Raw genomic sequence first — 26,775 nt, 5'->3', positions numbered from 1 at the left:
TCGAGGCCTGAGAACTCAGTCGCGGGGAGGTTCACCAGCTCTGTAGCACTGGCTGGTTCTCTCTCACCCCAGGCAGCCAGATGACCCAGTGGACAGGAGGGGAAGGGGGCCAGACTTTCCGCCGTGCAGGAAGAGTGGGCTCGAGGGGGCTCGCGGTACCCAGCTGTTACCTGCGGCGGAGGTGGTGGCGGTGACGGGCCAGCGCTCCCACGTCTAGGGAGCACTGGACAGGCCGAGGGAAGCCTATCCTGGCTTGAGCTGGCTCCCTGACCCTTGGTGGAGCCCGCATGAGGCCCTGGCGGTCCCATAGGCCGCGTCGCTGTTGAGGGGCCGGGACTGGGCTCACGCTTTAGATCCGGGGCCCCGGGGCCCCGTGGGGGCGGGCCGTCCCTGGGGGCGGGCGGTGCAGGGGCGGCCGTGAACTTCACCGCCGGCGCTGTCTCCACCGGGGGCGGGGCGGCGCTTCCCGGCAGGCTGTGCGCGGCCGCGACGGGTCCCCAGAGGCGGCTCCGCCGCGGTGCCTTCTGGGGCTTGCAGTTCTCGCGGCGCACGGTTGGCGAGGGCGGGACTCGGCTTCCCGGCGGGCTGCGCGCGGCCGGGCGGGTGTCGGCGGGGCAGTCCGGCGGGCAGCGGCGGCGGTTCCGGCTGCGGCACAGCGACAAGCGGGCGGGCAGAGCGGAGTGGGCCGGCGGGATGCGGAACCGCCGCCGCCGCCTCCTCCTCAGCGTCTGAGCGCCACCGGGCCGCGCGCCCTAGGCCGCCGGCGTCCGGACCCTGAGCGTCCCGAGCGCGGCCGGGCCTCTCCCCCGCCGCTGATGCGGGCCGCGCCCCGCCCCCCGGCCCGAGCCCGCGCCCGCGCCCGCCCCCCGGCCCGAGCCCGCGCCCGCGCCCGCCCCCCGGCCCGAGCCCGCGCCCGCGCCCGCCCCCCGGCCCGAGCCCGCGCCCGCGCCCGCCCCCCGGCCCGAGCCCGCGCCCGCTCCCGCCCCCCGGCCCGAGCCCGCGCCCGCCCCCCGGCCCGCGCCCGCGCCCCCCCGCCCGCACCATGCTCAAGTGCATCCCGCTGTGGCGCTGCAACCGGCACGTGGAGTCGGTGGACCGGCGGCACTGCTCGCTGCAGGCCGTGCCCGAGGAGATCTACCGCTACAGCCGCAGCCTGGAGGAGCTGCTCCTGGACGCCAACCAGCTGCGCGAGCTGCCCAAGGTGAGCGGCGGCACCTGCTCGGCCGGGTGGGGCGCCGATGCCTCCCAGCCGGCCCTGCTGGTTCCTGCCGGCCGGAGCCGCGCTCGCCCGCCCCACCCTCCCGGCTGGCTGAGCCGCCTGGGCGGTACCAGGTAGCAGCCGGCTGCAGGAGTAGGACACCAGCAGGAGACCCGCCGATCTTGCAGGCGTGGCGGCAGTGGGACGGGTCGGGTTGGCCGATGGGTGCTGGGGGGCTCGGCGCTACGGAGGTGGACGCCAGCTGCCTCCCGCGTGCTGTTCTCGGCCTGCGGTGCCTGCCCAGCAGGTCTGCCCACCGCAGCCCTTCGCACACAGGCGCTGTCCCTTCACGACAGCAGGTCCTTTATCTCGGGACGTGACAGAGGAGCGTTGGGGAAGGAGCTTATAAAAGGATTTCCTTCCCGGAGATGGATCTTAAGCGCCTGACGGCTGGGGACACTGTGTCATAAAAGGCGGGGTTCCAGGCATGATGGTGCTGCCTCACAGTCACTGTAGTGTTTGGGGTGTTGTGTTGTCTTTACTACTTTTTGGTTGTTGATTAGCTACCAAGTTTTTGTTATAGGTTTGGGCAAGCGACTGGGTTTCTCTGGCTGCTCGCTTGCTGCATGGCAGGGGCAATGATGGGGGCTGGAGCTCTATGGTAAAGCAGCAGACCCAGGAAGGGGGTACTTGCCCACCTGAAATCAGGACACTCCCTAGCCGGGATTTGGAAGGGTGAGGCCAGTGTTGGGGTGAGGCAGTGGTCACGTGCATCTATCCGGGTAGCCCAGAGATCGCAGGAGTTTTTGAGTCTGGTACTTTGCGGGGCGCGTGTGCTTTGCTGTCCTGACTGCTGTAGACTGGGGTGTTGTAGCTGGGCCCCCAGGTTCCTGTGGGGTCCAGAGGAAGGCAGCTGTGGTCTGCAGGGCCGTGTCCAGGTGCTTGTCTCTGCCCTGGAGAGCTCTCGGTTGGGGGGCCCTTTTGTTGACCCCATTCTTGCCCGTACAGCCATTTTTCCGCCTGCTAAACCTGCGTAAACTGGGCCTCAGTGACAACGAGATCCAGCGCCTGCCTCCTGAGGTGGCCAACTTCATGCAGTTGGTGGAGCTGGACGTGTCTCGGAACGGTGCAGAACCCTGGGGATGGGCTGTGGAGTTCTGGGAGGCTGGTGCAGAATCCTGGGGATGGGGCGTTTTCTTAACCAACTTTTTCTCTGTTGTAGACATCCCCGAAATCCCCGAAAGCATAAAGTTTTGTAAGGCCTTGGAGATTGCTGATTTCAGCGGGAATCCTCTGTCCAGGTGGGGAGTAAGCGCAGGGCTGAGGTTTGGTCACAGCGGGGGATCTGTAGCTCTGGTCTGAGTGTGTGAGGTGGCACTCCTGGCTTTTTCCCCAGGCTCCCTGACGGCTTCACTCAGCTGCGCAGCCTGGCTCACCTGGCCCTGAATGACGTGTCCCTGCAGGCACTGCCAGGGGACGTGGGCAAGTGAGTGCTCTCCTGGGTTGGGCCCCACCATTGTCCTTGCTGTCTCGCTTCTGTGTACTCTATCGTTAGCACTGTCTTTCTTGTTCACCTGTCGTCATCTTTTTCTTTTTCAGCCTCGCCAATCTGGTCACCTTGGAACTCCGGGAGAACCTGCTCAAGTCCTTGCCTGCGTGAGTGTCGTGGCCCTCCATCACCTCACGGGCAGGTGTGTGGCCCAGAGTCTTGGGGCGCCTGCCACGCCATGCCATGCTTTGCTTCCCCACAGGTCCCTGTCCTTCCTGGTCAAGCTGGAACAGCTGGATCTTGGAGGCAACGACCTGGAAGTGCTGGTGCGGGGTGGGGCCAAGGCCCGGGGGTAGGTCCACTGGGGCAGGGCCTCTTCCCTGTTATACACATTGCCCTACCTACCCTTGCAGCCTGACACCCTGGGGGCTTTGCCCAACCTTCGAGAACTGTGGCTGGACCGGAATCAGCTGTCAGCACTGCCCCCAGTGAGTGTGGTTACAGCTGTGATCCCTGGGCCCTCCTTCCCGCTTGTGCCCGCTGCCACCTGACCCTTCACACCTGGCCCTTAGGAGCTCGGGAACCTGCGGCGCCTCGTGTGCCTGGATGTGTCAGAGAACCGGTTGGAGGAGCTCCCTGCAGAGCTTGGTGGGCTGGCACTGCTCACGGACCTGCTGCTGTCCCAGAACCTGCTGCAGCGGCTACCTGACGGCATTGGTGCGTGCGAGCCAGGGGGGTGTACTAGTGGGTGGGCACCAGGAGAGTACTTGTGGGTCCTGGGGCGAAGTGCAGGGCCTGCCTGGGGTGGGCCTGGGGGTATCTTGTTGGTGAGCACGTACAGTGTTAGAGTCGAGGTTAAATAGATGGTGCTGAGGAGAAGGTTCCTGACTTCAATTAGGTGGGAGACTCCCTAGGAAAGGGAGAATAGGCCAAGGAGACCCCCTAGAGAGGAAGAATAGACCAAGGAGATGCCCTTGGGAGGGGAGAGTAGGCCAAGGAGACCCTCTCGGGAGGAGAGAGTAGACCAAGGCGACTCCCTCGGGAGAGGAAAGTAGGCCAAGGAGACCACCTAGAGAGGGGAGATTAGGCCAAGGAGACTCCCTCAGGAGGGGCGGGTAGGCCAACGAGACCCCCTAGGAAGAGGAGAGTAGACCAAGGAGACTCTCTCGGGAGGAGAAAGTAGATCAAGGAGACTCTTTCAGGAAGAGAGATTAGGTCAGAGAGATCCCCTCGGGAATGGAAATTAGGCTAGGGAGATTCCTTCGGAAGGGGAGAGTAGGCTAGGGAGACCCCCTAGAGAGGGGACAGTAGACCAAGGAGACTCCCTCAGGAAAAGAGAGTAGATCAAGGAGACCCCCTCGGGAGGGAAAAGTAGGCCAAGGAGATTTTCTAGAGAAAGAGATTAGGTCAAGGAGATCGCCTAGAGAAGGAGAGTAAGCCAAGGAGACTTTTTCTGGAGGAGAGAGTAGGCCAAGGGGATCCCCTAGGGAGGGGAGAGTAGGCCAAGGAGACCCCCTCGGAAAGGAGAATAGGCCAAGGAGACCCCCTCGGGAGGGGAGAGTAGGCCAAGAAGATCTCCTAGGGAGGGGAGAGTAGGCTAGGGAGACCCCCTCGGGAGGGGAGAGTAGGCTAGGGAGACCCCCCAGGGAGGAGAGAGTAGGCCAAGAAGACCCCATAGAGAGGGGAGAGTAAGCCAGGGACATCTCCTCGGGAGAGGAGAGTAGGCCAGGGAGACCCCCTCAGGAGAGGAGAGTAGACTAAGGAGACTTCCTCGGGAGGAGAGAGTAGGCCAGGGGCACCCCGGGAGGGGAGAGTAGACCAAGGAGACCCCTTTGGGAGGGGAGAGTAGACCAAGGAGACCCACCGGAAGGGAAGAGAGTAGATCAAGGAGACCCTCTCGGGAGGGGAGAGTAGACCATGGAGATTCACTCGGGCGGAGAGAGTAGGGCAAGGAGACCCCCTTGGGAGGGGAGAGTAGCCCAAGGAGATCCCCTCGGGAGGGGAGAGTAGTCTAGGGAGACCCCCTCAAAAGGAGAGAGTAGACCAAGAAGACTCTCTCGGGAGGAGAGAGTAGGCCAAGGAGACCCCCTTGGGAAGGGAGAGTAGGCCAAGAAGACTCCCTCGGGAGGGGAGAGTAGACCAAGGAGACCCCCTCGGGAGAGGAGAGTAGGCCAACGGCACCCCCTCGGGAGGAGAGAGTAGGCCATGAGATCCCCCGGGAGGGGAGGGTAGGCCAAGGAGACTCCCTCGGGAGGGGAGAGTAGACCATGGAGATTCACTTGGGCAGAGAGGGTAGGGCAAGGAGATCCTCTCCAGAGGGGAGAGTAGGCTAGGGAGACCCCCTCAAGAAGGAAGAGTAGACCAAGAAGACTCCCTCGGGAGGAGAGATTAGGCCAAGGAGACCCGCTTGGGAAGGGAGAGTAGGCCAAGAAGACTCCCTCGGGAGGGGAGAGTAGACCATGGATATTCACTCGGGCGGAGAGGGTAGGGCAAGGAGATCCCGTCGGGAGGGGAGAGTAGACCAAGGAGACTCCCTCCGGAGGAGAGAGTAGGCCAAGGGCACCCCCTCAGGAGGAGGGAGTAGGCCATGAAATCCCCCGGGAGGGGAGAGTAGGCCCTCGGGAGGAGAGAGTAGTCTAAGGCTAGGGGAGCAGTGGCAGCCTTGTCGCTGGCCGGGTGGCCAGGAACGTGCCCGGTCTCCACACGCCTACTTCTGAGCTGTGTCTCTCCACCACTAGGCCAGTTGAAGCAGCTGTCCATCCTGAAGGTGGACCAAAACCGCCTGTGTGAGGTGACCGAGGCGATCGGGGACTGTGAGAACTTGTCTGAGCTGATCCTGACTGAGAACCTCCTGACGGTAGGGCCTAGCCCGGGGGGCCCCGGCAGAGGGGGTAGGGAGCTCAGGCAGGAGTGAGCGAGCGCTGGAACAGGGCGGGAGGGCCAGAGCTTGGAGGGAACGTGACGGCTGCTGGTGATGCGTGTGGGCATGTGCTGGTGGTAAGCATGTGTGTGTGGAAACGTGTGCAGGCATGAGCACGCAGGTGTGTAAGCACAGATCTACGTGTCTGTGCCTGTGTCCGCCAAAACAGGTACAGGTGTGTGTGCGAGTGCGTTGTGCAGTTATAGATGTGTATGGCTGTATGTTTACAGGAGCGTACGTTGTCACGCCGGTGTATGCTAACCAGCACATGGAAACGTACACGTGGAGTTACGCATACACGTAGGTATGCAGTTGTGCTCATGCAGGTTTCCATGGTTGCCAGCACATGTGCAGCTGTGTGTGTGTAGACGCGTGTGGTGGTATGTTTGTGTGATATAAGCGTGCAGATGTAGGTGACGGTGTGTGTGTTCTTGTTTGTAGGTGTAGGTGAGTGCGTGCACTTGTGTGTTGCGGTGTAGGTGACTGTGTGTGCGCATGGGTACGTGTGTGTAGAGGTGGAGATGGCCCGTCTCAGAGACTACGTGGCGCTAAGAACCGTCTGTCAGGAAGGAGTTTACTGGACAAGAAGTGTAGTTGGGATGGGTGGTTAGAGGGGCAGGCTGGGAGGCCTCGCAGGTTGGAGGAAGAACTTGGTGATGGGGCGTGAGGGGCAGGTCAGTGATGAGGCAGGGATAGGAGTCAACCTGTGTTTAGAGAGAATGAGTTAGGAGGCTGGAGGCTATTTGTTTTTCCAAGGAGTCAGTCAGGCCAGAGAGTAGAGGTAGGGAGAAGGTTTGGGGAGGGTTGTGAAGGTGATGCCTGATGCTAGAGTGGGTATGGGGACCCTCTTGGGGGCAGAGGGGAAGTGCAGCCAGTGCTGCAGAACCCCAGGAAGGGTGTCCCCAGGCAGGCAGGGCGCAGCGGAGTGGGGTCAGGCACAGCAGAGATGGCCGGCTGCAGTTGCTCCCGGGGCGTGGGCAAGGAGAGTGGGACAATGGGCGTGGCCTCAGGGGCTCCGGCCAGGACACTGGGAGATGCAGGAATGGTGGCCGCTGTTCTGGCTGCGCTTGGCTTGGCGTGTTGGTGCGGGACAGAGGTGGGAGCAGCCGTCAGAGTTAGAGAAGCTTTCATCTGCCTTTTCTCAATCAGACCCTGCCTAGATCTTTGGGAAAGCTGACCAAGCTGACCAACCTCAATGCAGACCGGAACCGCCTGGAGGGGCTGCCGCCTGAGATAGGCGGCTGTGCGGCGCTCAGCGTGCTCTCTTTGAGGGACAACCGCTTGGCCGTCCTGCCCCCTGAGCTTGCCCACACGGCTGAGCTGCATGTGCTGGATGTGGCCGGGAACCGGTGAGCACCTGCTGCGCACCCTGCTTACTACCACCGCATGGCCCGCCTGGGCCCGGCCCTTCCCCACTGACCGTTCCTGCCCGCCTGCCCACCATAGGCTGCAGAGTCTGCCCTTCGCACTCACCCACCTCAATCTCAAGGCCCTGTGGCTGGCGGAGAACCAGGCACAGCCCATGCTGCGCTTCCAGACGGAGGATGACGTCCAGACAGGCGAGAAGGTGCTCACCTGCTACTTGCTGCCCCAGCAGCCCTCACCTGGCCTTGGTAGGTGTCAGCATCCAGGTTGGGCACAGCCTAGGCGGGGGCGCAGCAGCCTGACACTAGTCTCCCACAGAGGATCCGGGGCAGCAGAGCAGCCCCTCAGAGGACTGGAGCGATGCCCCACTGAGCCGTGTCAGCGTCATCCAGTTCTTGGAGGCCCCCGTGGGCGACGAGGATGCTGAGGAGGCCGCTTCTGAGACGCGAGTATGGGGGTGGGATGGGGACCCCGGGCGGGGCACCTCTGCCACCCTATCTGACCCCTGCCCTGCCCCTGCCCCTCACCCCGTCACCCCTCCAGGGCCTGCAGCGCCGTGCCACGCCTCACCCCAGCGAGCTGAAGGTGATGAAGAGGGGCATTGAGGAGCGTCGGGGAGAGGTCCCCACTTGCAAGCCAGGCCCTGAGCCACCCTCGCCCACCGAGGAGGTGCCTGTGGGCACGTGGTTGGGGTGCTGTGGCCTGTGTGGGTGGGGGCCGTGAGGGTTGGTGGGGCCATGGGTGGGGGCCATGAGGGTTGGCGGGGCCGTGGGTGGGGGCTGCGAGGGTTGGCGAGGGCAGGGCTGGAGCGGGAGAGGCGAGATGGAGTGCCCGTTAAGCAGGGGATTGGGGTTGTACAGGGGAGCACAGGGGACTCGCATGCTCTGACTAAAGCTGGTTGGTGCAGAGCAGCAGGTAAGGTCAGACGATAGCCAAGCATGGGAGGGGCCAGGGTAGGGCACCCCAGGTGGGGGCCTTCTGCGATGGGGTGGCATCATTTGCAATGGGTAGGTGCTGTGGCTGACTCCACTGCCCCACCTCAGGAGAAGAGGCTGAGCACTGAGTCTGGGCTGAGCGAAGCCTCGCACCCATCCGCCAGCACTGGCTCCGCAGGGGAGCCTGAGAGCCCGCCGGCTGAGGAAGAGGACTTGGACCAGCAGGAGACCACTCCAGCCAGCCCAGAGGAGGACACAGAGGAGGCTTACGAGGAGGTAAGGACAGACCGGGGGACGCTGGGAGGCTGAGGCTGGAGGCAGGAGCAGGGCCCTGCTGGGAGGGATCGGGTGGTCTGTCCTCCCTCAAAGCCATCTGTACCACTCGGGGCTTGTCATGGCATGGAACCCCCCGGGGAACCTCTGTCTCCTGCCTGGCGCTGCTCTGTGGGGCTTTCCGGGAACCACCTAGAATGCCCGACCTCACAGCGCTCCCGTGGCCCTGGAGAAGGTGGGGCTGGGGGCGTGCTGGGTGGTCGTCCTCCTCACGCACACCCACAGCCTACAGTGCACTTCGCAGAGGACACAGTGTTGCCACAGATGAACAGTGAGGACGAGGAGGGGCAGCTCGAGGCCCCCTGGCCCCTCCCGGGCGGGCGGCAACGGCTGATCCGCAAGGACACGCCACACTACAAGAAGCACTTCAAGATCTCCAAGCTGCCGCAGCCGGAGGCAGTTGTGGCCCTGCTGCAGGGGATGCGGCCAGACGGGGAGGGCCAGGCTGCGCCTGGCAGCTGGCACAACGGCCCCCACGCGCCCTGGGCTTCTCAGGCTGAGGAGGAAGAGGAGCCTGAGGAAGAGGCCCAGGAGGAGGCCGCAGCCTCCGCACCGTCCGTCAAGGTGGGTCCCAGTCCTGTGCCCTTGCTGCCCGTGGACTGAGCACAGGGAGCAGGATGCAGGTCTGGCTTCCACAGCCAGCATGCGGTCCCAGCAGTGGCCCAACCAGCCTGCCACGAGTGCCTGCACAGGCCACCCTACGTCAGCTTCACTTGCTGTTCCTGGTGGTGGCCCTATGGGGTCCATGTTTGCCGAGGTGCTGGCTGGCAAGGGGATCACAGGGCCAGAGGAGCTGAGGGTGTCCCAGAGCTGCTGACAAGGGCTGTGTTCTCCTCGCTCCTACGCCTCTTGGGCCACCTCGCCCACGGAGGCCAACTACAACTGCTGGCTTTCTAGCCCCATCCTGAGGGTCTGGCCATCTGCCGGCCCTTACAGGGGCTGGGCGTCCGGAGGGCCACCCCCTTCCTCAGTGTTTCTGGTACTTCAGCGGTTTCTGCCCTGAGGTGGTTTGTGATCACACTGTGTTTAAGATCCTGGGGTTCCCCATGCTGTAGGGCTGTGTTGAGCTAGTCCAGGTGGAGACCTTGTGGGTTAACCTTGGAGGTGCCAAGGGGGTGGCAGATCTCCTAGCAAACGAGCCTAGTCTGGGCCCCTATCCTTCACAGAGGGTCCATAGGGCCTCACACCTGCCAAAGGAGCACAGGGCACACCCCCGGCAAGGGTGCGGGTGGTGCAGGTGGGCGGGTGCTGGGGCCGCGGGGCTTGGTGTGCTCTCTCTTCTTTGCCTCACAGCCAGGCTGGGCGGTGGTGGGCCAGTGGTGGTGGCGCTAACCTGCATGCCTCGCTGGTCCTGTCCTAACAGGGGGTGTCGTTTGACCAGGCCAATAACCTGCTGATAGAGCCTGCCCGCATTGAGGAAGAGGAGGTCTGTACCGCTCGCCGCTCTCGCTGGCCTCTGGGCTGCTGGCTCACACGCCTTCCTCCCTTTGCTTGTACGGCACCTCCCGGGAGGGTGCCAGGGCGCTGGGCAGACTGGCCTGCTGCTCCTCTGGGGCTGCCCTGGCATAGGCCTGCAGACGAGGCATAGGCCCTCCCACCATGGGCGTGGCCTCTGACCTCCACTACCAGGGGCGGGCAAGCCCTCTAGCCTGTGCTCCCGGGCCCTGGCTGCCTGTTCTGGGTCTCGCCCTGACCTCACCAGGCCCTGGCAGGCCAATTCCAGACTGCAGGGCCTGACCAGGGCCCTGGCTGCCGGGAGGACTGGCTCCTCCCACGTCCCCTGCTGGGCAGACCTGGATGCTCATGTGTTTGCTTGTTTCTAGCTGACGCTCACCATTGTGCGACAGACGGGGGGCCTGGGCATCAGCATTGCAGGGGGCAAGGGCTCCAGTCCCTACAAGGGAGATGACGAGGTGAGAGCCCCTGCTACCCACATCCCGCGCCATATCCTCCTATTCTCATGCTGCCTCTCTTGTCCCCATGTCACCTTGTTCCCCCCACCCCATCCAACGCTGCCCTGTCCTGTCCCCGTCTCGCCCAGTTTTCCCCCGGCCCCATCCCCATGCTGTCCTGTCCCTGTCGGCCCTGAGTCCCACCTGCCCTCCCCCATCCTGTCCCCTCTGCCCAGTCCTCAGTACCTTTTCCTGCTTGTCTGGGGGCTTTTCGCTGCTTCGAGAGGTGCTGGTCACCATGGGAGTCACGACGCACTGTTTTCTGATGGCTTTATTTGTTTTTGAAGTTCTCTGACCCCAGGTGAACATACATGTTCCTAGTCTATGGGCAGCCTGGGCCCGACACTTCCCCACATAGCATCAGGGCAGCTCACAGGGACATCTATGTGGTTAATGTTGGGGAACAATGTAAAAGGCACCTGAGTCCGTGCAGTCCCCCGTGGCCTTACTCATTTGTTGCCTTGGAGTCATCATGGGGCACACACATTCCTGTACCCTGTTCCTTGGGACCGCACAGTGGCCTGCACCCTACGGCTGGCAGTAGAGACTGGGGCTCTGACCCCCAAGTCCCAACACACCAAAACCTGGGCCGGTTCTCTGCAGCTTTGGCAGCGAACGACTGGGTCAGGGCTGGGCTGGGAGCAGGGTCTCTCCCTTGGCTTGGTGGTGTCTAGGCTTTTCAGCTGCTGTGAATTTATCTAAGGACATGAGGTGGCTGGCCCACTGCCTCCTGATCTCGGACCTGTACTCTGCAGGGTGTATTCATCTCCCGCGTGTCAGAGGAGGGCCCCGCGGCCCGGGCCGGAGTCCGGGTGGGGGACAAGCTCCTGGAGGTGAGCCTCGGGCAGCGTCCTGGGGGGCTGTGCTCAGGGCGGCTTTTTCTCACCCCTACCCACTCCTCTGCTGGGCTCTTGATGAGGTCCTGAGGTGCTCAGGCAGCCCCTGCAGTGGGGAGCCACGGAAGCGCTGCTGCTGTAGAGCCTGTCTGGAGGGGGCTGGCCCAGAAGGGGTCCAACTTCTCACAGGTCTGGGCAAGCCCTGAGCTGGAGCCCCTTGGCATCCAGCCGTCCAGGTGTGCTGGGAGCTCACGGGGCAGCCAGGGCCAGCATCTGGGGGTACCCTTCATACGGGTAGGGGCATGTGCGGACACTGGGCCCAGGCCAGCAGGGTGCTGTGGGCAGGTGTCAGCTTCCCCAGCCAGCTTGTGTCCTGGCCCTGGGACTGCACGGCACCTGTCGGCAGGAGAGCAGGAGTCACCAGGAGCTTCTGGGCCGGAGCCCGGAGCCTCGGTCTTCCCTTGTGGAGTGGGGTGACGGCCTGCCTGCCCTACAGGTGAATGGCGTGGCCCTGCAGAGCGCAGAGCACCATGAGGCCGTGGAGGCTCTGCGGGGGGCAGGGGCCACTGTGCATAGAGAGATAGTATTGGAGCGGATGGTGGAGCCCGAGAACGCCGTCACGGTCACGCCTCTGCGACCCGAGGATGACTACAGCCCGCGGGAGAGGCGAGGGGGCAGCCTGCGCTTGCCCCTGCCCCTGCCCCAGCCTGAGGCCTCGGGGCCCCTGCGCCAGCGCCACGCTGCTTGCCTTCTGCGCAGCGAGAAGGGGCTGGGCTTCAGCATTGCCGGTGGGAAAGGCTCCACTCCCTACCGGGCCGGCGATGCGGTAAGGCCTCGGGAGCTAGCGGGGCCTGGGCGTGGGTGCCTCTCATCAGGCTCCCCAAGGGTGGCAGTGACAGGGTCAGGTGCAGGCCTCACCGGGGGTCCCCCCTGCAGGGCATCTTCATTTCCCGCATTGCAGAGGGTGGCGCTGCCCACCGGGCAGGCACCCTGCAGGTTGGCGACCGCGTCCTCTCGGTGAGTGAGATGGGCTGGGGGGAGGTGTGGGCTAGCGCCCTCTCCACCCCAGCGGGCCCCCTGACCAGGCATCACTCTCACAGATCAATGGCGTGGACATGACAGAGGCCCGGCACGACCACGCTGTGTCCCTGCTCACTGCAGCCTCACCCACCATCGCTCTGCTGCTGGAGCGGGAGGCTGGGGCTCCCCTGTCCCCCAGCCCTCCCCCACACTCCCCACCACCCCCTGCTGCTGCCTCCATCCCAACCACTGCCACTGCTGGGGAGGCTGGGCCACCAAGACTGTCCCCCAGCCTGCTAGCCACTGCCCTGGAGGGGCCCTATCCAGTGGAGGTGAGACTTCTCTGTACTTCCCCCACCTCTACAGCTCTGAGGACGTGGGCCATGGTCACCCAGGCCCTATTCTTGTGGTGAGGGCGCCCTATCTTCTCTGGCTGGCTTTGCCTCCCAGTTGGCCTCTTCCCGGTGTGGTCCTCACCCTGCTTCCCGCTATGCACCCCCAGATAGTTTGCACTCTCTCTGCTATTCTCCCCACCTGGTCACTTGGCTGTGGTCAGTGAGGCCGTGGCTGGAGTCCACTGCCAAGGCGGCAAGATGTCAGTTGGGCCCTGCCCCCATCTCACATCCCTAACAACTGGCCGTGCGTCCCGCATCACGGCCCTGGGTTCTGGGGTGGATGCTAGCCTCCTCCAGGCTGTGTCCTTAGGGTTCTTGTGGCTGGGGGAGCATCCTTCCTGCCATGCTTTCTCTCGACGTGGGTCCTTATGGACAGTGACACAGCCCCTGAAGTCTTCTCCGTCTCCGTGTCCCCAGGAGATCCGGCTGCCCAGAGCAGGGGGCCCACTGGGGCTCAGCATCGTTGGGGGTTCTGATCATTCGAGCCACCCGTTTGGCGTCCAGGAGCCGGGTGTGTTCATTTCCAAGGTAGAGGGAATACGGCAGCACCTGGGTGGGCACAGGGAGGGAGGCTGTGTGCGGGTCGGCCTGGATAGCAGGCCCCACCCGCCAGCCTGCCTCTCTCTGCAGGTGCTCCCAAGAGGTCTGGCTGCGCGCAATGGCCTGCGGGTCGGGGACCGCATCCTGGCGGTGAACGGCCAGGATGTGCGGGAAGCCACACACCAGGAAGCGGTCAGCGCCCTGCTCCGGCCCTGCCTCGAGTTGCACTTGCTCGTGCGCAGGGACCCACCGCCCCCAGGCATGAGGGTAAGTACCGGGCTGGAGCCACGGGTGGTCAGGGGCCATGCCCACACCTGCCGCCAACCCCAGCCCTGCCTGTCCCGCCAGGAGCTCTGCATCCAGAAGGCCCCTGGGGAGAAGCTGGGGATCAGCATCCGTGGGGGTGCCAAGGGCCACGCGGGGAACCCCTGTGACCCCACTGATGAGGGCGTTTTCATCTCCAAGGTGGGCTGCCTTAGATTTGGGTGCTGGGCACTGGGGAGACAGGTGCAGGACACTGGGAGGTGGGTGCTGGGCACTGGGGAGACAGGTGTAGGACGTTGGGAGGTGGGTGCTGGGCACTAGGGAGACAGGTGCGAGGGGCTGTGACGTGGGTGCTGAGATGGGCACTGGGAGGTGGGCACCAAGTGCTAGGAGGTGGGAGTTGGGCACTGGGAGGCGAACACTGGGTGCTGAGAGGTGGGTGCTGGGCAGGAGGTGGGTGTCAGGAGACAAGTGCTGGATGGTGGGTGCCAGGTACCCGGTCTCCTGCGTGCCCCATGCCGTGCCTCTCTGCAGGTGAGCCCCACGGGGGCAGCAGGCCGGGACGGCCGGCTGCGGGTGGGGCTGCGACTGCTGGAGGTAAACCAGCAGAGCCTGCTGGGCCTGACGCACTCCGAGGCCGTGCAGCTGCTGCGTAGCGTGGGCGACACCCTCACCGTGCTCGTCTGCGACGGCTTCGACACCAGCACCGCCACTGCTTTGGAGGTCAGTGCTCCACCCCTGCCCCCGCCCAGGTCCTGGGACCCTCCCCCAAAGAGTGTGTGGGGAAGCCTGGAGGGCCCAACTGCATGTGGGGTCATCCCACCTTGTCTGCAGTGCTGGCCTAGGGAGAGCGAGGAGCGTGGGCAGGATTGTGTGGTGGGGCCAGTACAGCGCGACACGGGTCCCGAGATGGAAGCAGGACCCGTCATGGCAGGGAGCACTGTCCGCAGCACAAGCCGATCAGCCCGTTCCTGATGATGGGCCCAAGGCAAGCAGACCAGATCTTGCCATCCTGATTTTTGAGGAACGTTTTAGTTTTAATCCTTATAAGACTAATTTGTTCTTTCTGGCTGTATTCCACCGTTCTTTATCAACACCACAGTTCAGATGCATCAATTCATTTTCTGTTCTCCTTTTTCGTTGTCAAGTCTCTGCATGCATGTGAGGCGATTGAAAAGACCACGGCTTGGGTCAGTCGGGAGCATCTTAGTCATCAAAATGACATCTTTACTTTTTAGGATGTAAAAGAGATCTTTTGCAGTATATTTGCCCAAAGCAGTACGTTGTTTGATTTCTCGACTGCGGCTTCCATGGACGTTGATCGTCAAGCCAAATACGACGAAATTCTTGACGACTTCAGTTTTTCTCCATTTATCGTGATGTTATTCATCAGTGTGGTTATCCATAAGGTTTTCATTGGTTAATTTTTGAAAGTACATTTACAGGCCCTTCTTTCTGGTTTGTCTTAGTCTGGGAGCTGTGCCAAAACGTGGTCACCATAGATGAGCCTGCTGGCATTTGACATACCGGTAGCATAGCTTCCAGCATCACAGCAACATGCAAGCCACCTCAGTACAACACGTTGACAAACATGTGACGGAGAGAGGGTTTTACCTTGTGTTTATCTTTTCAAAGTATGAATCAGAGATGTTTTATTTAACATATTTATGTATCTTAAAGCTTTTTATTCAGAGAGAGGGAGAACAAATTCGTGGTTCCTGTGAAGCGTTCAAACACCTTAGAGCGTGTATGTGAGCGTGTCCTTGTTCAGCCAGTGCTGGGTGTGCCCACGTCCTCTGTGGGTGGATGCACTCCTGGCCTTGCCCTTGGTGAGCAGTGCAGTGGTGCCCAGGTGTTCTGCTTGCACCTTCCCTTCCCGTGTGTGACCACTGCAGGGGCCTGCCGTGCTGGCTGTGGACACGTGCCATGTGGCACGTCCAGCTCACCACTGCAGTCCTGAGCGTGTACTCGCACAGCTGGTGCAGGCACAGAGGGTGCTGCAAGAACTGTTCCTGGCGGGATTCTGGCTGTGTCAGGAGACAGCCACAGTCAATGTGGCCACATTGCAGCACCACTCAGCCTGCGGGGAACGGAGCCTGCATCATTCTCCCTGTGTCCTCCCCCGGGGTTGTAAAAATGTGTTTCCGTCTCACCTGACAGGTGGGAATGACGTCTGGCACGCCTGTTGCTGGTCAGAAGCCTGTCCTTTCCTGTGGTCCCACACCTCCCACTCTGCAGCCCCCTATCTCTCAGGACATACATGTGCTCTTTTCTTGCACAGGTGTCCATCCTCTGTTACATAGGGCGCAGGTGGGCTTTTTTCTCAGTCTGTCACTTACCTTTTACCCTTTTGAAATGGTGTCTTAAGGTTTACAAAATTTAAGTTTTTTACAAGTTAAATTTTGTTGTGTTAAGTGACTTCTGGGTTTGGATTTTTGCTTAGGAAAACCTTTCTTATTGCAAGATTATAAAATATTGTCTTTTTTTGTCTAATCTTTTAACTTAAAAAGTAATGTAGCTCTGGAATTCACCTAGAATTTTCTTTCCCAGGTAAATGTGTATAGTTGTCCACACACCATTTATTGGAGAGTCTGTCAGTTTCCCCTTTTGGGGAAGAATGTTACCTCTGTTGTGTGTTGAATTCTCACCTATTCCCAGCTTTTTTTCTAGACCTGGGCCCAATGCCACACCACCTTAAATACTGTAGTTTCCCCCCACACGTCTGTCAATTTGTCGTACTGTGGGGGCTTGCGAGTTGCTGTGATGCTGGAAGCTATGCCGCGGTGTTCACATACCAGCAGGGTCACCCATGACGGACAGGTTTCAGCTGAGCTTCCGGACTAAGACAGACCAGGAGGAAGGACCTGGCAGCCTACTTTTGAAAAGAACTAGCCAGTGAAAACCGTATGAACAGGAGTGGAACGTTGATAAAGTGCCAGAACATGAACCCCCAGGTTGGAAGGCACTCAAAATATGACTGGGGAAGAGCCTGTAGTATGATTTGATACCTAACAGGCCAAGTCGTTTGCTTTTCTTCTTTTCAAGTCTCTGTCTGTTTTCATACGTTTTGTCGTGTAAATGAATCTGCCGAGTTCCATGACAAGCCCAGGCTAGGACACTGGGATTATTTTTGTAGAACTTCATTTCTAGTGTGAATGAGCTTGTTCCAAGTACATTTACAGGTTGCTCTTTGTTTTTTTTAAATTAATTTTAGCAGCTCCTAAATCAAACCAGTTGCTGTTAAGTGGATCCCGATTCATGGTGCCAGTGTGTGTGCCAGAGCAGAGCTGCCATAGGGCTCTCAGTGCAGGTTTGTCAGAAGCAGACTGCCAGGCCTTGCATCCGAGGCACCTCTGGGTGTGTTAGAACTGCCAGCCTTTTGGTTAGCAGCTAAGTGTCTTAACTGTTTGGGTCACCCAGGAACTCCCGATAGATCCTAATAAATTTCTTGTGTTTAGTTTTCTGGGTAGAAGCCCCACTGTCTGAAGAGGCAGAGGTGTGGGTCTCCCTGTCCAGGATTTCATCTCTCAGATACTGTTCCAGTCTCGGGTTAGCTAGTACTTCCCACGTGCATTGAAGAGTGGCCGGTGTCCTTGCCTCGAGCCCGACTTTGGAGGGACTGCTTTTTCATGTATGTTGATAATTGCTCTGTGGATTCTTTCATAGCAGGTTTTGCATTTGGAAAGCTGTTTCTATTTCTAATTAGTATGACTTGTTACCTGAAACGGGTGTTGAATTTTCTAGAGACTGTTTATTGGCTTTTACCTGCAGGTGCTAAGTTGAGGCTGGGGTTTAGCCCACAGTGGTTCAGTGTAGCTGGCACTTACAAATCAGCTGCTTCACGGAGATACCTGGGTTCCTGCCTTCTCAGAGCAAATTGGCTGCCCTGGCACACCGGCCTCTCAGTCCACAGGACCACTGTCTGTTTCCGAGCCCCCTGTGGTACAGGGGGAATTGCTCTCAGTTTGTTACAGTCCCCTCCCACCACCCTGCTTTTCTTCCTGTTTTTCTTAAACCTGGCTCACTGGGCTCCTCTGTTAACCTGTCTGGCCCTGTAGACATTAGAGTTCACCATCTGTAGTCTGTGGTTTCCTTTTTCTCAAGCTAACCAGTTTCTGTATCAGCTTAGGGGTCGGCTGTCGCAGCCCTCTGGAACAGTCTGTAGCACGGGGAGGAGGTGTTCTCAGCTCTTGTCTGCTCTTTGTTCTGGGCCTGGTTCCTGTCTAGGGTGCCTACATAGTGGCTTCCTTGCTAATAGGCGTAAACCTTGCTGTAGGGCCTTGGGCAAGTGCTCTATTTCTTGGCACCTCAGTGTCCTCGTCTTTAAGATGCGATGATAGCAGTGCCTCCTGCATAGGGTTGTTGAGAGGGTTCAATAAAGTGGGCAGAGCCCAGCAGGCATCCGCTGTCAGCGCCAGCAACAGCAGGATCCCTAAGCAACTCTGGGATGACATCACTTTCCAAGAACCTTTTCACTTTGCTCTTCAACATGTTTGGTATAGAAACTATTCCTCCTTTTGTTACCTTTGTTTTCTACCGTTATATCTCTCTTCTCGAGCGTAATGTTTTTGCCGCCTTTTTCCCTGATCGCACTTCTAAGGCTTTATTTTAGTGGTCTTTTAAAGGAACCAGCTTTTGGACTTTGGTCAAAGAAGTGGTGTTTAGAGACCATAGTTGTGTGCGGGCGGTGCTCATTCCTACTGAGTTGCCATTGCTTCCATACCTCTGCAGTGGTTAGAGCTAGGGAGTGGGCGTTTTAGAAAAAGGAAAATGATGAGTTTGTTATTTTCAATTCATGTTTAAGATTACAGATTTTATTGACTTTTAAAGTCTTACACCTGTGTTATTGTTACAATTACATAATGATTTCAAATAACAGCACCGACATTATTACCAAGAGAAAGACCATTGCAGTTTTAAGATTTGTTTGTGGTCCTTTTTGTCCCTAGGATTTGTCTACCTAGGATGCACAGGGAAAATACCGTGTTTTTAAGTCATTGAAATAATTCTTTGTATGGTTATACCACCAACTTGACATATAGTTAGACTTATTTGCTTTCAGCTTTTAGAGATGGCTTTTTTTTTTTTTAAGTTCTGTTAATTATGTAAACGATTACATGGCTGCAAAGTCTAAACTATAAAATAAGGTAATTACATGTTGCAAAGTCCAAACTGTAAAACAGGGCGCTTATGAAAGGTCTCACTTCCATCTCTGTCCCTTTATCTTGTAGGCTCCGATGTGATTAACTCTTCATTTATCCTGCCATTATTTCTAAAAAGTATAAGCAAATACCCAGTTTTAGGTGTAGAGAAGAATTGCAGGAACAAGACAAGGAAGCTCTTAAACTCTGTCCCAGTGTCACCAGCTATCCTGAGGACGTCGTCTATAGCTAAAGGGTCCAGCCCGGGGCCCCACACTGGGTTCAGGTGGCATGACTCCGTCACCTCCTGTCTTGGCCTTCGGGACCCTGACGCTTGATGACAGAGACCGTTGTGGTGTAGAGCGTCCCTCACTTTGGGTTTGTCTGACGTTTCCTCATGACAAGTTTCAGTGTGTGTGGTTTTGGCAGGATGATCACAGAAGTGACACTGTGTCTTCTCAGAACCTCCCGTCAGGAGGCCTGGATGGTGTCTTCCCTATTATTGATGACCTCACTCTTTATCACTTGGCTACGGTGCCGTCGGCCAGGTTTCTCCACTGCAAAGTCGCTCTTTCCCCTTTGTAACTAACAAGGATTTTGTGGCAGGTGCTGTGAGATTATGTCACTACCTCCTTCCTCATCACCTTCCCACCTGCTGGTGTCAGCCTCTTTCAGTGTTTGTTCAGTGAGTTGTTGGCGGGGGCTGAGTGGTGATGGTCCCGTCCGTGGTTCCTTCTGCATTTATCAGCTGTTGAACTGTAAGGAAGAGCTTTCCCTTCTCACTGATGTGTTCGCCTACTTACCCATCTGTGTGGACTTGGGCATTTGTATTTTATTCACTGGGTTGTCATTTGTTACTATCGTTATTCATTTTGATGCTCACATTGTCCCTGACTTGGCCAGTGAGAAGGGGCTCGGGCTGGCTTCTGGTCACTTGACATGAGCCGCAGATCTCTGATCATGGTCTTAGAATGCTCTTCCTGCCACAGAGTGTTCTGAGGTCATCTTGTACGTTCCCTGCCCAGCCCTGGAGTCAGCCACTGCTCTTTTTAGTAGAGAGTGATGTTTAGACGCCAAGATCTGGGCACTGGGTGTGCTTATTACTGTGAGGTGTGGCTGGTTTCAAGACCCCTCTGTGGACAGAGTACACACATTGTGTCTGTTAATAACTGCAGGAGAGCACTCATTCCCACCCATACCTCCCCACCCAGGCCAGCCCTTTCCGTACCAGAATGCCCTTCTCCAATCATCCTTACTGTAGTTAACCTCTGCCTGGTCCCTGTGTGTGTGAGACAGTTCTCCCTGCCCACCAGTACCTGCCTTGCGGGTCTGCCTGGTAGCTTTTTAACTAAGGTATTCAAGCAGAAGGGAAGGAAGGAGCCTTGTCTTTTGTCGTTGTTGAACCTGCTAGCTTTGTCAGAATCTGAAGGAGACATGTCTAAGTCCGCCATTATAACTGTGTATTTATCAAGTTCCCAGATTTCTAGTGGTCTTTGCTTGACCTATGTAGCTGCTGACTTGTTCAGCGCGCCCAGTGTATGACGGTCGCATCTTTGTGCATCATGCCTTCTCCTGTTAGAGTCCCACGTTGCCACTCATCCTGTGTAACCTTGAACCCTGTGTGATCTGGGGGCAGTGACTTCCTCTCCTTGCGTTCTCTCCCTGCCTGGCTCCACTGCCCATCACTTTATCATTTTCACTGTGTTTTTTTAAAAGGAGCTGGGTTTGTTTTTCATCCACACTGACAGTGTCTGTCCTCTAGGGCTCCTCACTCCCACTCAGGTGCCCACTGCTGTCTGATTCCTGTCCCCTCCCTCCGTCCCTTTTTCTACCCCCCCCCCGCACCCCTGCTGCGGCTTGCACCAGCCCTTCCCTCCTGTCACTTGGTGGTTGGGAGTGAAACTGTTCTCTGCATTCCTGCTGCCTGTGCTTGTCCTTGACATTCACAGCCCAAGCATAGTTCTTGACTAGATGACACCCTCACACCCCGGGAGCCCTGCCCCCCTGCCCTGCCAAGATGGACCGGCAGGGTGGCCTTTCTCCCTGGACCCTTCTGCCCTTCCCAGGCCTGGGTCTGGATGAGGTGGTGGAGGCCTTTTAGGTTCAGAAGCGGTCAGACGTTCTCTTACAGCGCGGCTTTTGTTTCAGAGCTCTGTACTTAGCTCTCACCTACAAGCTCCAGATACAGCCCCCCTTGGAGGGCACTCTGGCCGCAGGGGCATACGCCACTCCCCTCCGCCCGTCCGTGTGCCCCATCCTTCTTGTACGGTCTACACCCTGAGTGCCTGGACAGTCCGCCTACCCCCTTATGCCCCCGCCGCAGGTCAGACCCCTCGGGTGCTGGCACAGAGCCAGGAGTCGAGCAGACATAACCTGTGCCCACAACAGCCCTGTGAGCCATGCACTGCGGCCACCTCATGTCCCAGACAGGGAACACAGCCTGGGATGATGACACTGTGTCCAGGGCCGTTGGGCACCCTGCCTTGCAGAACCCAGCACGGCCCACAGTCCTTTGTGGGGCTGCCATGGCCAGGTCAATCCCTGGTCTGCACACACCACTGGCTCGTCCCAGTGGGGTGGCACCGTGACTTGCCCCCAGCTGCTCTTCCCTCTTCTCAGGTGTCCCCAGGTGTCATCGCCAACCCTTTTGTGGCAGGCATCGGCCGCCGGAACAGCCTTGAGAGTGTCTCCTCCATTGACCGTGAGCTGAGCCCCGAGGGCCCTGGCAAGGTCAGAGTCGCCTGTGGCTGGGCAGAGCCAGGAGCCCGCAGCCCTCAGTCCTGACCTTTGTGTGCTCTGCTCACAGGACAAGGAGCTGGCCAGACAGACCCCACCACGGGAGCTGGAGGCCACAGAGGCCACGGTGAGTGCCAGGCCATCCCCTGGCTGTGAGCTCAGGCTGCCTTCTCTCTGCTGGGGGCTGCGGAGTAGACAAAACCCATAGGGCAGCATGCAGACAGGGCCAGGCACCCCAGGGTGCACATGTACCCAGCCCCCACGGGCACAGCCCACCTCCCACGTATGGGCCTTCTGCTAGCCACAGGCGTCCCCTGCAGTGCTGTCCCTCCCAGCCTTCCCCCCACCTCGCCAACACCATTGCAGCACTGTCTGTTCTGCTTCCCCAGGGCCGGAGCCCAGAGCCGCTGAAGCTGGACTACCGTGCCCTGGCCGCAGTGCCCAGCGGTGGCAGCGTGCAGAGGGTCAGTGTTGGGCTGATGCCGGGCTCGTGCCCTCTGTCCCTTCTGCCCACCGTCCCATCAGTCTGTGTCCCTGCCCTAGCGTTCTGTTTACCTGACACCAAGGGACAGGGCTGTCTGGTGGGGGAGCAGGCTGCCAGGTGGTCCCGCCACTGGGCACTTGCAGGAGCCTGGCGGGGTGGGGCACTGCAGCAGAGCGGCCAGGGGTGTGCCGAGGAACAGGGATGTAGAGTGTGGCAAGACAGGTCCCAGGACCTGAGCCCAGCCCCCTCCCTCCGCTTGGTGTTGGCTCAGGTTGGGTCCCTGACCAAGCCCAGCCAGTGCAGGGTCTCCCCATGAGAGTGGCCTGGGAGTGAGTGTGGTTGTGTGGGAGCAGGGCAGCCCCCAAGGGTCCAGGTGAAGTCTGGGTGCCCCAGGGCAGGGGCTAGGGGCTGTCAGAAGCCCGCTTCTTGGGCTGGCTGTCCCCGTGCTCCTCGAGGCCCCAGGCCTTCTAGCCTGTCATGGCCCGGCCCCCCATAATCCCTGAGCCAAGCTGTTAGCTGAGGACCCCAGGGCACGGAAGTAGGGGCTTTCTGAGTCCACCTGGCGAGGGGTAGGCCTGACCTTTGAAGGCGCTCCTGGCCCCTCCCCATCCTCGCTCTCATGCTCCCCCACAGGCTGGGGGATGGAGCCAAGCTCAGCCTTGGAGCTGCGGGAAGGGGTGGTGGGCCCCAGAGGGCTGGCGTAGAGGCAGCTGAGGCCACCAGAACCATGGTGTCCTGGTGGAGCTGGGGGTGCATGAGCCTGGACAGCCTGCAGCAGCTGCGAGGCCAAGGGTGGCCGGGGCGGGGCCCTGGACAGCTGGCAGGGTGTGGAAGGCCAGTGATAGGCAGGGCTGGCAGGAGGCCTTTCAGAGCTAAAGATAAACCTCCCCGTGTGCGCCCACCAGCTGCCTGCAGGAGCCTCACAGGCTGGGCTGCTGATGCTGTCCTCCTGAGAGTGAGGTGGCCACCCTGGGTGAGGGTGAGGGGCCCAGACCCTGCCTGGCCAAGCTGAGGAGGGGGACTCCCCCAGGAGGGGCAGCAGCTGTGACGTTGGAGAGCTGAGAGGCCGTGGGGCCTGGCTGGCTCCGGGGGCCCACAGGGAGGGGGGCCTTGAGCCCGAGGCTACCTTTGGGGCCACAGGCTGGAAGCACACAGGAGGCACAGCCTGGGGGTGTGCAGGTAGGGTTCCAGTCAACCTCTCCCTGCTGCCCCACCTCCCGATGCCCACCTTCCCTCACTTGTCTTGGTCTGTCCTGTCTCCCTCTCTCCTTGTGAAGCTCCGGACAGCCCTGCCCACTGCTGCCCACCACCATGGACAGAAACCTGGCTGCCCGGCCCAGGCCTGGGGGCAGAACCAAGGGCCAGGATCCCCCAGCATTGTGGGGGGAGGGGGAGAGCCTGGTGGACTCGAAGCCTCACCCCTTTGGGGAGAACCCCTTTGTGCTGGCCAAGTGGTCGTCCAAGCCTCCCTGGGGACAGTACCCGTGCTGGGGTCAGGTGGGGGAGGTGAGGACTAGCCTTGGATGGCCCAGGCAAGCACCCACCTGGCAGCTGGGAGCTCCACCTCCCTATTTCCCAGGTCACCAGCCCTACCTGGCCCTTGCCCACTGGCTGCCCCTTTTCTGCAGGTGCCATCAGGGGTCACTGGAACTTGGACCGATGAGGCCCCCTGCTTTCCTGGCAGCCAGCAGGTGAGTGTCCTGGGACAAGGGTGCCCACAGATGGGGAGGACAGTGGCGGGGGCTGGGTGCAGTTCTCCGAGGCCTCCCTTCCAGCTGCTACCCATCACCGTCAGGGCTGACTCGGGCCTCTCCAGCCACCTCCTTGGATAACACGGAGTCTTGTCTGAGGGCACAGCTTATGGACACTTTCCTGACTGGAGCTTGCCTGGTGGGGTGGGGGAGGGCCCTGTACCTAGAGGAGTTGCAGCCCTGAGAACCCCAGGAGGCCCGAGCCCCAACACCACACAGGCACATCTAGGGCATTTGTTGGCTACTCTTCCCTGCCCGCCCATCTCACCCCACACTTCTGTCCTGAGTTCCTCGCTGTACTCCTTCAGGCCCCAGCTGCTCCCCCACCACCCCGCCTGGTTCTGCTGTGTGGAGTGGAGCCAGGCTCTGGGTCCCTGCTGCATTGTAGTATGGGAGTAGGTTCCAGCAATGCAGACCTGGCCCCTGCCCTCCAACTTGGGCACCCACTGCAGCTCCTTCTCTATCTTTTCCTCCCCCACCCCCCATCTGAACCCTAGATCTCTCCCTTGTGGCTCTCTGCCCCTGCCCCCAGCAGACCAAACCACGGGTGTCCTGCCACTGCCTCAGGCCTGGCCCGAGGGCTCCCCAACCCACAGGGGCAGAGGTGGCCCCGGTTCTGTGAGTGCACTCAGCTAGTAGGCAGGGCCAGCTTGGTCCTTGTAGGACAGTGAATGGAGGTCAGAGGGGTGGCAGGCTCCAGTGCCCTAGCTGAGCGGAGACAGCTGGCAGCGGGGGATGGCAGCACCCGCCAGCAGGACCACTCACGCACACCTGGTCCCCCAGCCGCCATCCCCGCCCTCCCCAGACGAGCTGCCGGCCAACGTGAAGCAAGCCTACCGGACCTTCGCCGCCGTGCCCATCACGCACCCCCCTGATGATGCCTCAGCCCAGGTATGTAGGGGCGGCTGAGGGCCTCTCCGGCCCGGGTGTGGGCCCCACCCTGACACCAGCCCTAAGGGGCCCAGCCGGCCACGTCTCAGTGCCCACTCCTCCCAGCCCTCCACACCCGGGCCCGCGGCCTCCCCGGAGCAGCTGTCCTTTCGCGAGCGGCAGAAGTACTTCGAGCTGGAGGTGCGGGTGCCCCAGGCAGAGGGCCCGCCCAAGCGCGTGTCCCTGGTGGGCGCCGATGACCTGCGCAAGATGCAGGAGGAGGAGGGTGAGTGGGGTGGCGGGGGCGGGGTGGGAGCGGGGGGCGGGGCCGGCCGGGCTGAGCCCCCCTTAACGTCCCCCCAGCCCGCAAGCTGCAGCAGAAGAGGGCGCAGGTGCTGCGCGAGGAGGCCGCCACTACCGGGGAGCCGGAAACAGGGGTCGCCCTGGACGGGGAGGCCCTGGACGGGCAGGAGGAGGAGCCGCCCTGGGCCGGCCCGGGCCCTGCAGAAGGGTGAGGGGCTGTCCCAGCTCGCTGGTCCCCGCGTGACCCACACTATCTCTGACACCTGACGTGCCCTGCCGCCCATAGCCAGCCAGGCTCCTCCTGTCCTGTCCCCTTCCCCAGGCTCAGCTCAGCGTCCCCTCCATCCCTGGGAGGCAGCGCCCCTGTGCGGACAGCCAAGGCTGAGCGGCGCCATCAGGAGCGGCTGCGGGTGCAGAGCCCGGAACTGCCTATACCTGAGCGGGCCCTGTCCCCCGCCGAGCGCCGGGCCCTGGAGGCAGAGAAGCGCGCGCTGTGGAGGGCGGCCAGGTGAGGCCCTGGCCCCGCCCTGCTCCGACCAGCCCCGCCCACCCATACCAGCCACGCCCACCTCACCGTTCAGTCACGCCCACCCGCACCATCTAGCCCCGCCTGCTGGTCTCCGCAGAATGAAGTCTCTGGAGCAGGATGCTCTCCGTGCACAGATGGTTCTCAGCAAGTCCCAAGAGGGCCGGGGCAAGCGTGGGCCCCTGGAGCGGCTGGCTGAAGCTCCCTCGCCTGCACCCACCCCCTCACCCACCCCCTTGGAAGGTCTGTGGAGGGGGCGGGGGAAGAAAAGGAGGGGAGGCTGAGGGCCTGTCTGGCAACACGGATGTCCCCCAGCGCCTGCTTCTTGTCTCCCAGACCTCGGCCTTCAGACCAGCAGCTCCCCTGGACGGCTGGTGAGACGCCCCGGTAGCCTTGGCCGTGGTGGGACGGCCCTCCCCTCCTCTTCCTCGCACTCTCATGGTGGGGACCAAGCCCTCCTGTTTCTCTCACTTTCCCATCTCCTTCTTCATGCTGTCCTTTCAAGCTCTTGTCTGGAAAGAAGTTTGACTACAGGGTGTTTGCAGCCCTCCCTTCTTCCAGACCTGTCTATGAAATCCAGGTACCGCCCACCGCACATGGGCCTGGCACCACACTCTTGCCCCTCTTCTGTCCTGTCACAGCCTGCCCCTTCCACCAGTGGGGCCCCCACCTTGCTGTTTCCTCTGCTCCATGGTTGTGGAGGCTTCCACCACCTCCTGTCCTTCCTGAGGGTGGGTCCTGAGCCCTGGGCTCTGCCCAGACCCTACCCAGACTCTGTGGGGCCTCAGATGGACCCCAGGCCCCAGCTCAAGGTGGGTAGTAGTTGCAGGTGGTTCTGCGCCCTGGCCTCACCAAACTCTTCTCTCGTTGTCTCAGTCCCCGGGTTTTGCTGAGGAGCTGAGGTCTCTGGAAAAGTCTCCGAGCCCCGGTGAGTTGGGAGGTGGGAGACGGGGTGAGCTCCAGGTGTGCTCAGATGCCTACAGCTCACCCTTCCCCCACCTCACAGGTCCACAGGAGGAGGACGGAGAGGTGGCCCTGGTGCTTCTGGGCAGACCCTCGTCCGGTGCCTCCGGCCCTGAGGAGGTGACCCTTTGCAGTAGCCGCCGCCCCTTGCGGCCGGGACGCCGCGGCCTGGGCCCCGTGCCTTCCTAGAGGGGTCAGGCCACTGTGGGCCTCGCCTGTCCAGGGCAGGCCTCCCCGACTTGGGGTGGGGGTTCTGCCAGCTCCCAACACCACCCTTGCCCCGAGTCTTTTAACCTGGGTGTTAGCGTTTTAAAGAGACCCTTCAGGAGTTCTGGCCTCTGACTAACTCCCCCTCCCAAGCCGGGACCTCTTCTGGCGAGACTGTAACTAGTGATGTTTGTACAACCAAAGACTCTATTTTGTGGTTTAAGGAGAATAAAGTTGACTACGTTTTACCCCCTGCCTGTCTGTCCCCCCACCCACCAAGACCAAACCTCTGCCCCTTTAAGCCTGGGGCTGGCAGAGATTTGGGGGCCACTGACTGCCCTGGTCTGCCTGACCCAATTTGCCCTGCACTTGACTCTGGGCTGGGCTGGGCCAGGTCAGGTCAGAGAGGGACTGCTTGGCCTGCCTACACCCCAGAAACAACCATGGCACCCGCATGTGTGTCAGAACTGCGGTCCCTACACTTTTCAGTGCCAGATTTTTTGGGAAGTAGGTTACTTGGCCTTTCTGAGACGCCTCTGGGTGGACC

At 60.5% G+C, this 26,775-nt stretch overlaps 1 protein-coding gene across 6 annotated transcripts; it reads left to right on the top strand.

Annotated features, from left to right (window-relative positions):
* The first annotated feature begins 1,022 nt into the window (after positions 1–1,022).
* SCRIB (scribble planar cell polarity protein) lies at positions 1,023–26,476 on the top strand. 6 transcript variants are annotated; one of them, XM_064268179.1, is made up of 38 exons: positions 1,023–1,201; positions 2,207–2,324; positions 2,421–2,499; positions 2,595–2,684; positions 2,798–2,854; positions 2,950–3,013; positions 3,101–3,175; positions 3,260–3,404; positions 5,426–5,544; positions 6,757–6,956; positions 7,054–7,220; positions 7,291–7,421; positions 7,516–7,641; positions 8,016–8,183; positions 8,466–8,804; positions 9,604–9,666; positions 10,064–10,153; positions 10,948–11,025; positions 11,525–11,854; positions 11,965–12,045; positions 12,129–12,380; positions 12,861–12,971; positions 13,074–13,250; positions 13,332–13,448; positions 13,782–13,970; positions 21,008–21,118; positions 21,195–21,251; positions 21,514–21,588; positions 23,237–23,299; positions 24,143–24,250; positions 24,356–24,515; positions 24,593–24,740; positions 24,855–25,040; positions 25,159–25,301; positions 25,395–25,432; positions 25,564–25,638; positions 25,935–25,986; positions 26,065–26,476. In XM_064268179.1, exons 1-38 carry the CDS (start codon positions 1,043–1,045, stop codon positions 26,208–26,210), a joined length of 4,887 nt encoding a protein of 1,628 aa, XP_064124249.1. In that variant the 5' UTR covers positions 1,023–1,042; the 3' UTR covers positions 26,211–26,476. The 6 variants fall into 6 exon arrangements, 5 of the variants coding, with proteins under 5 accessions (XP_064124249.1, XP_064124245.1, XP_064124246.1 ...); XM_064268175.1 differs by lacking the exon at positions 25,564–25,638; XM_064268176.1 differs by lacking the exon at positions 25,564–25,638 and having other exon boundaries at positions 25,395–25,499; positions 26,065–26,204.
* The last annotated feature ends 299 nt before the right edge of the window (positions 26,477–26,775 follow it).

The sequence above is a fragment of the Loxodonta africana genome, chromosome 14 (genome assembly GCF_030014295.1).
Source record: "Loxodonta africana isolate mLoxAfr1 chromosome 14, mLoxAfr1.hap2, whole genome shotgun sequence".
NCBI lineage: Eukaryota > Metazoa > Chordata > Mammalia > Proboscidea > Elephantidae > Loxodonta > Loxodonta africana.
The sequence above is the reverse complement of the archived record's forward strand: the minus strand, read 5'-3'. Positions and strand labels throughout refer to the sequence as shown.

Coding starts and splice junctions, on each gene's coding strand:
- SCRIB (XM_064268179.1), top strand. CDS start 1,043: ATGCTCAAGTGCATCCCGCTGTGGCGCTGCAACCGGCACGTGGAGTCG. Junction 1,202..2,206: donor AGCTGCGCGAGCTGCCCAAG/GTGAGCGGCGGC, acceptor TTGCCCGTACAG/CCATTTTTCCGCCTGCTAAA. Junction 3,176..3,259: donor AGCTGTCAGCACTGCCCCCA/GTGAGTGTGGTT, acceptor CCTGGCCCTTAG/GAGCTCGGGAACCTGCGGCG.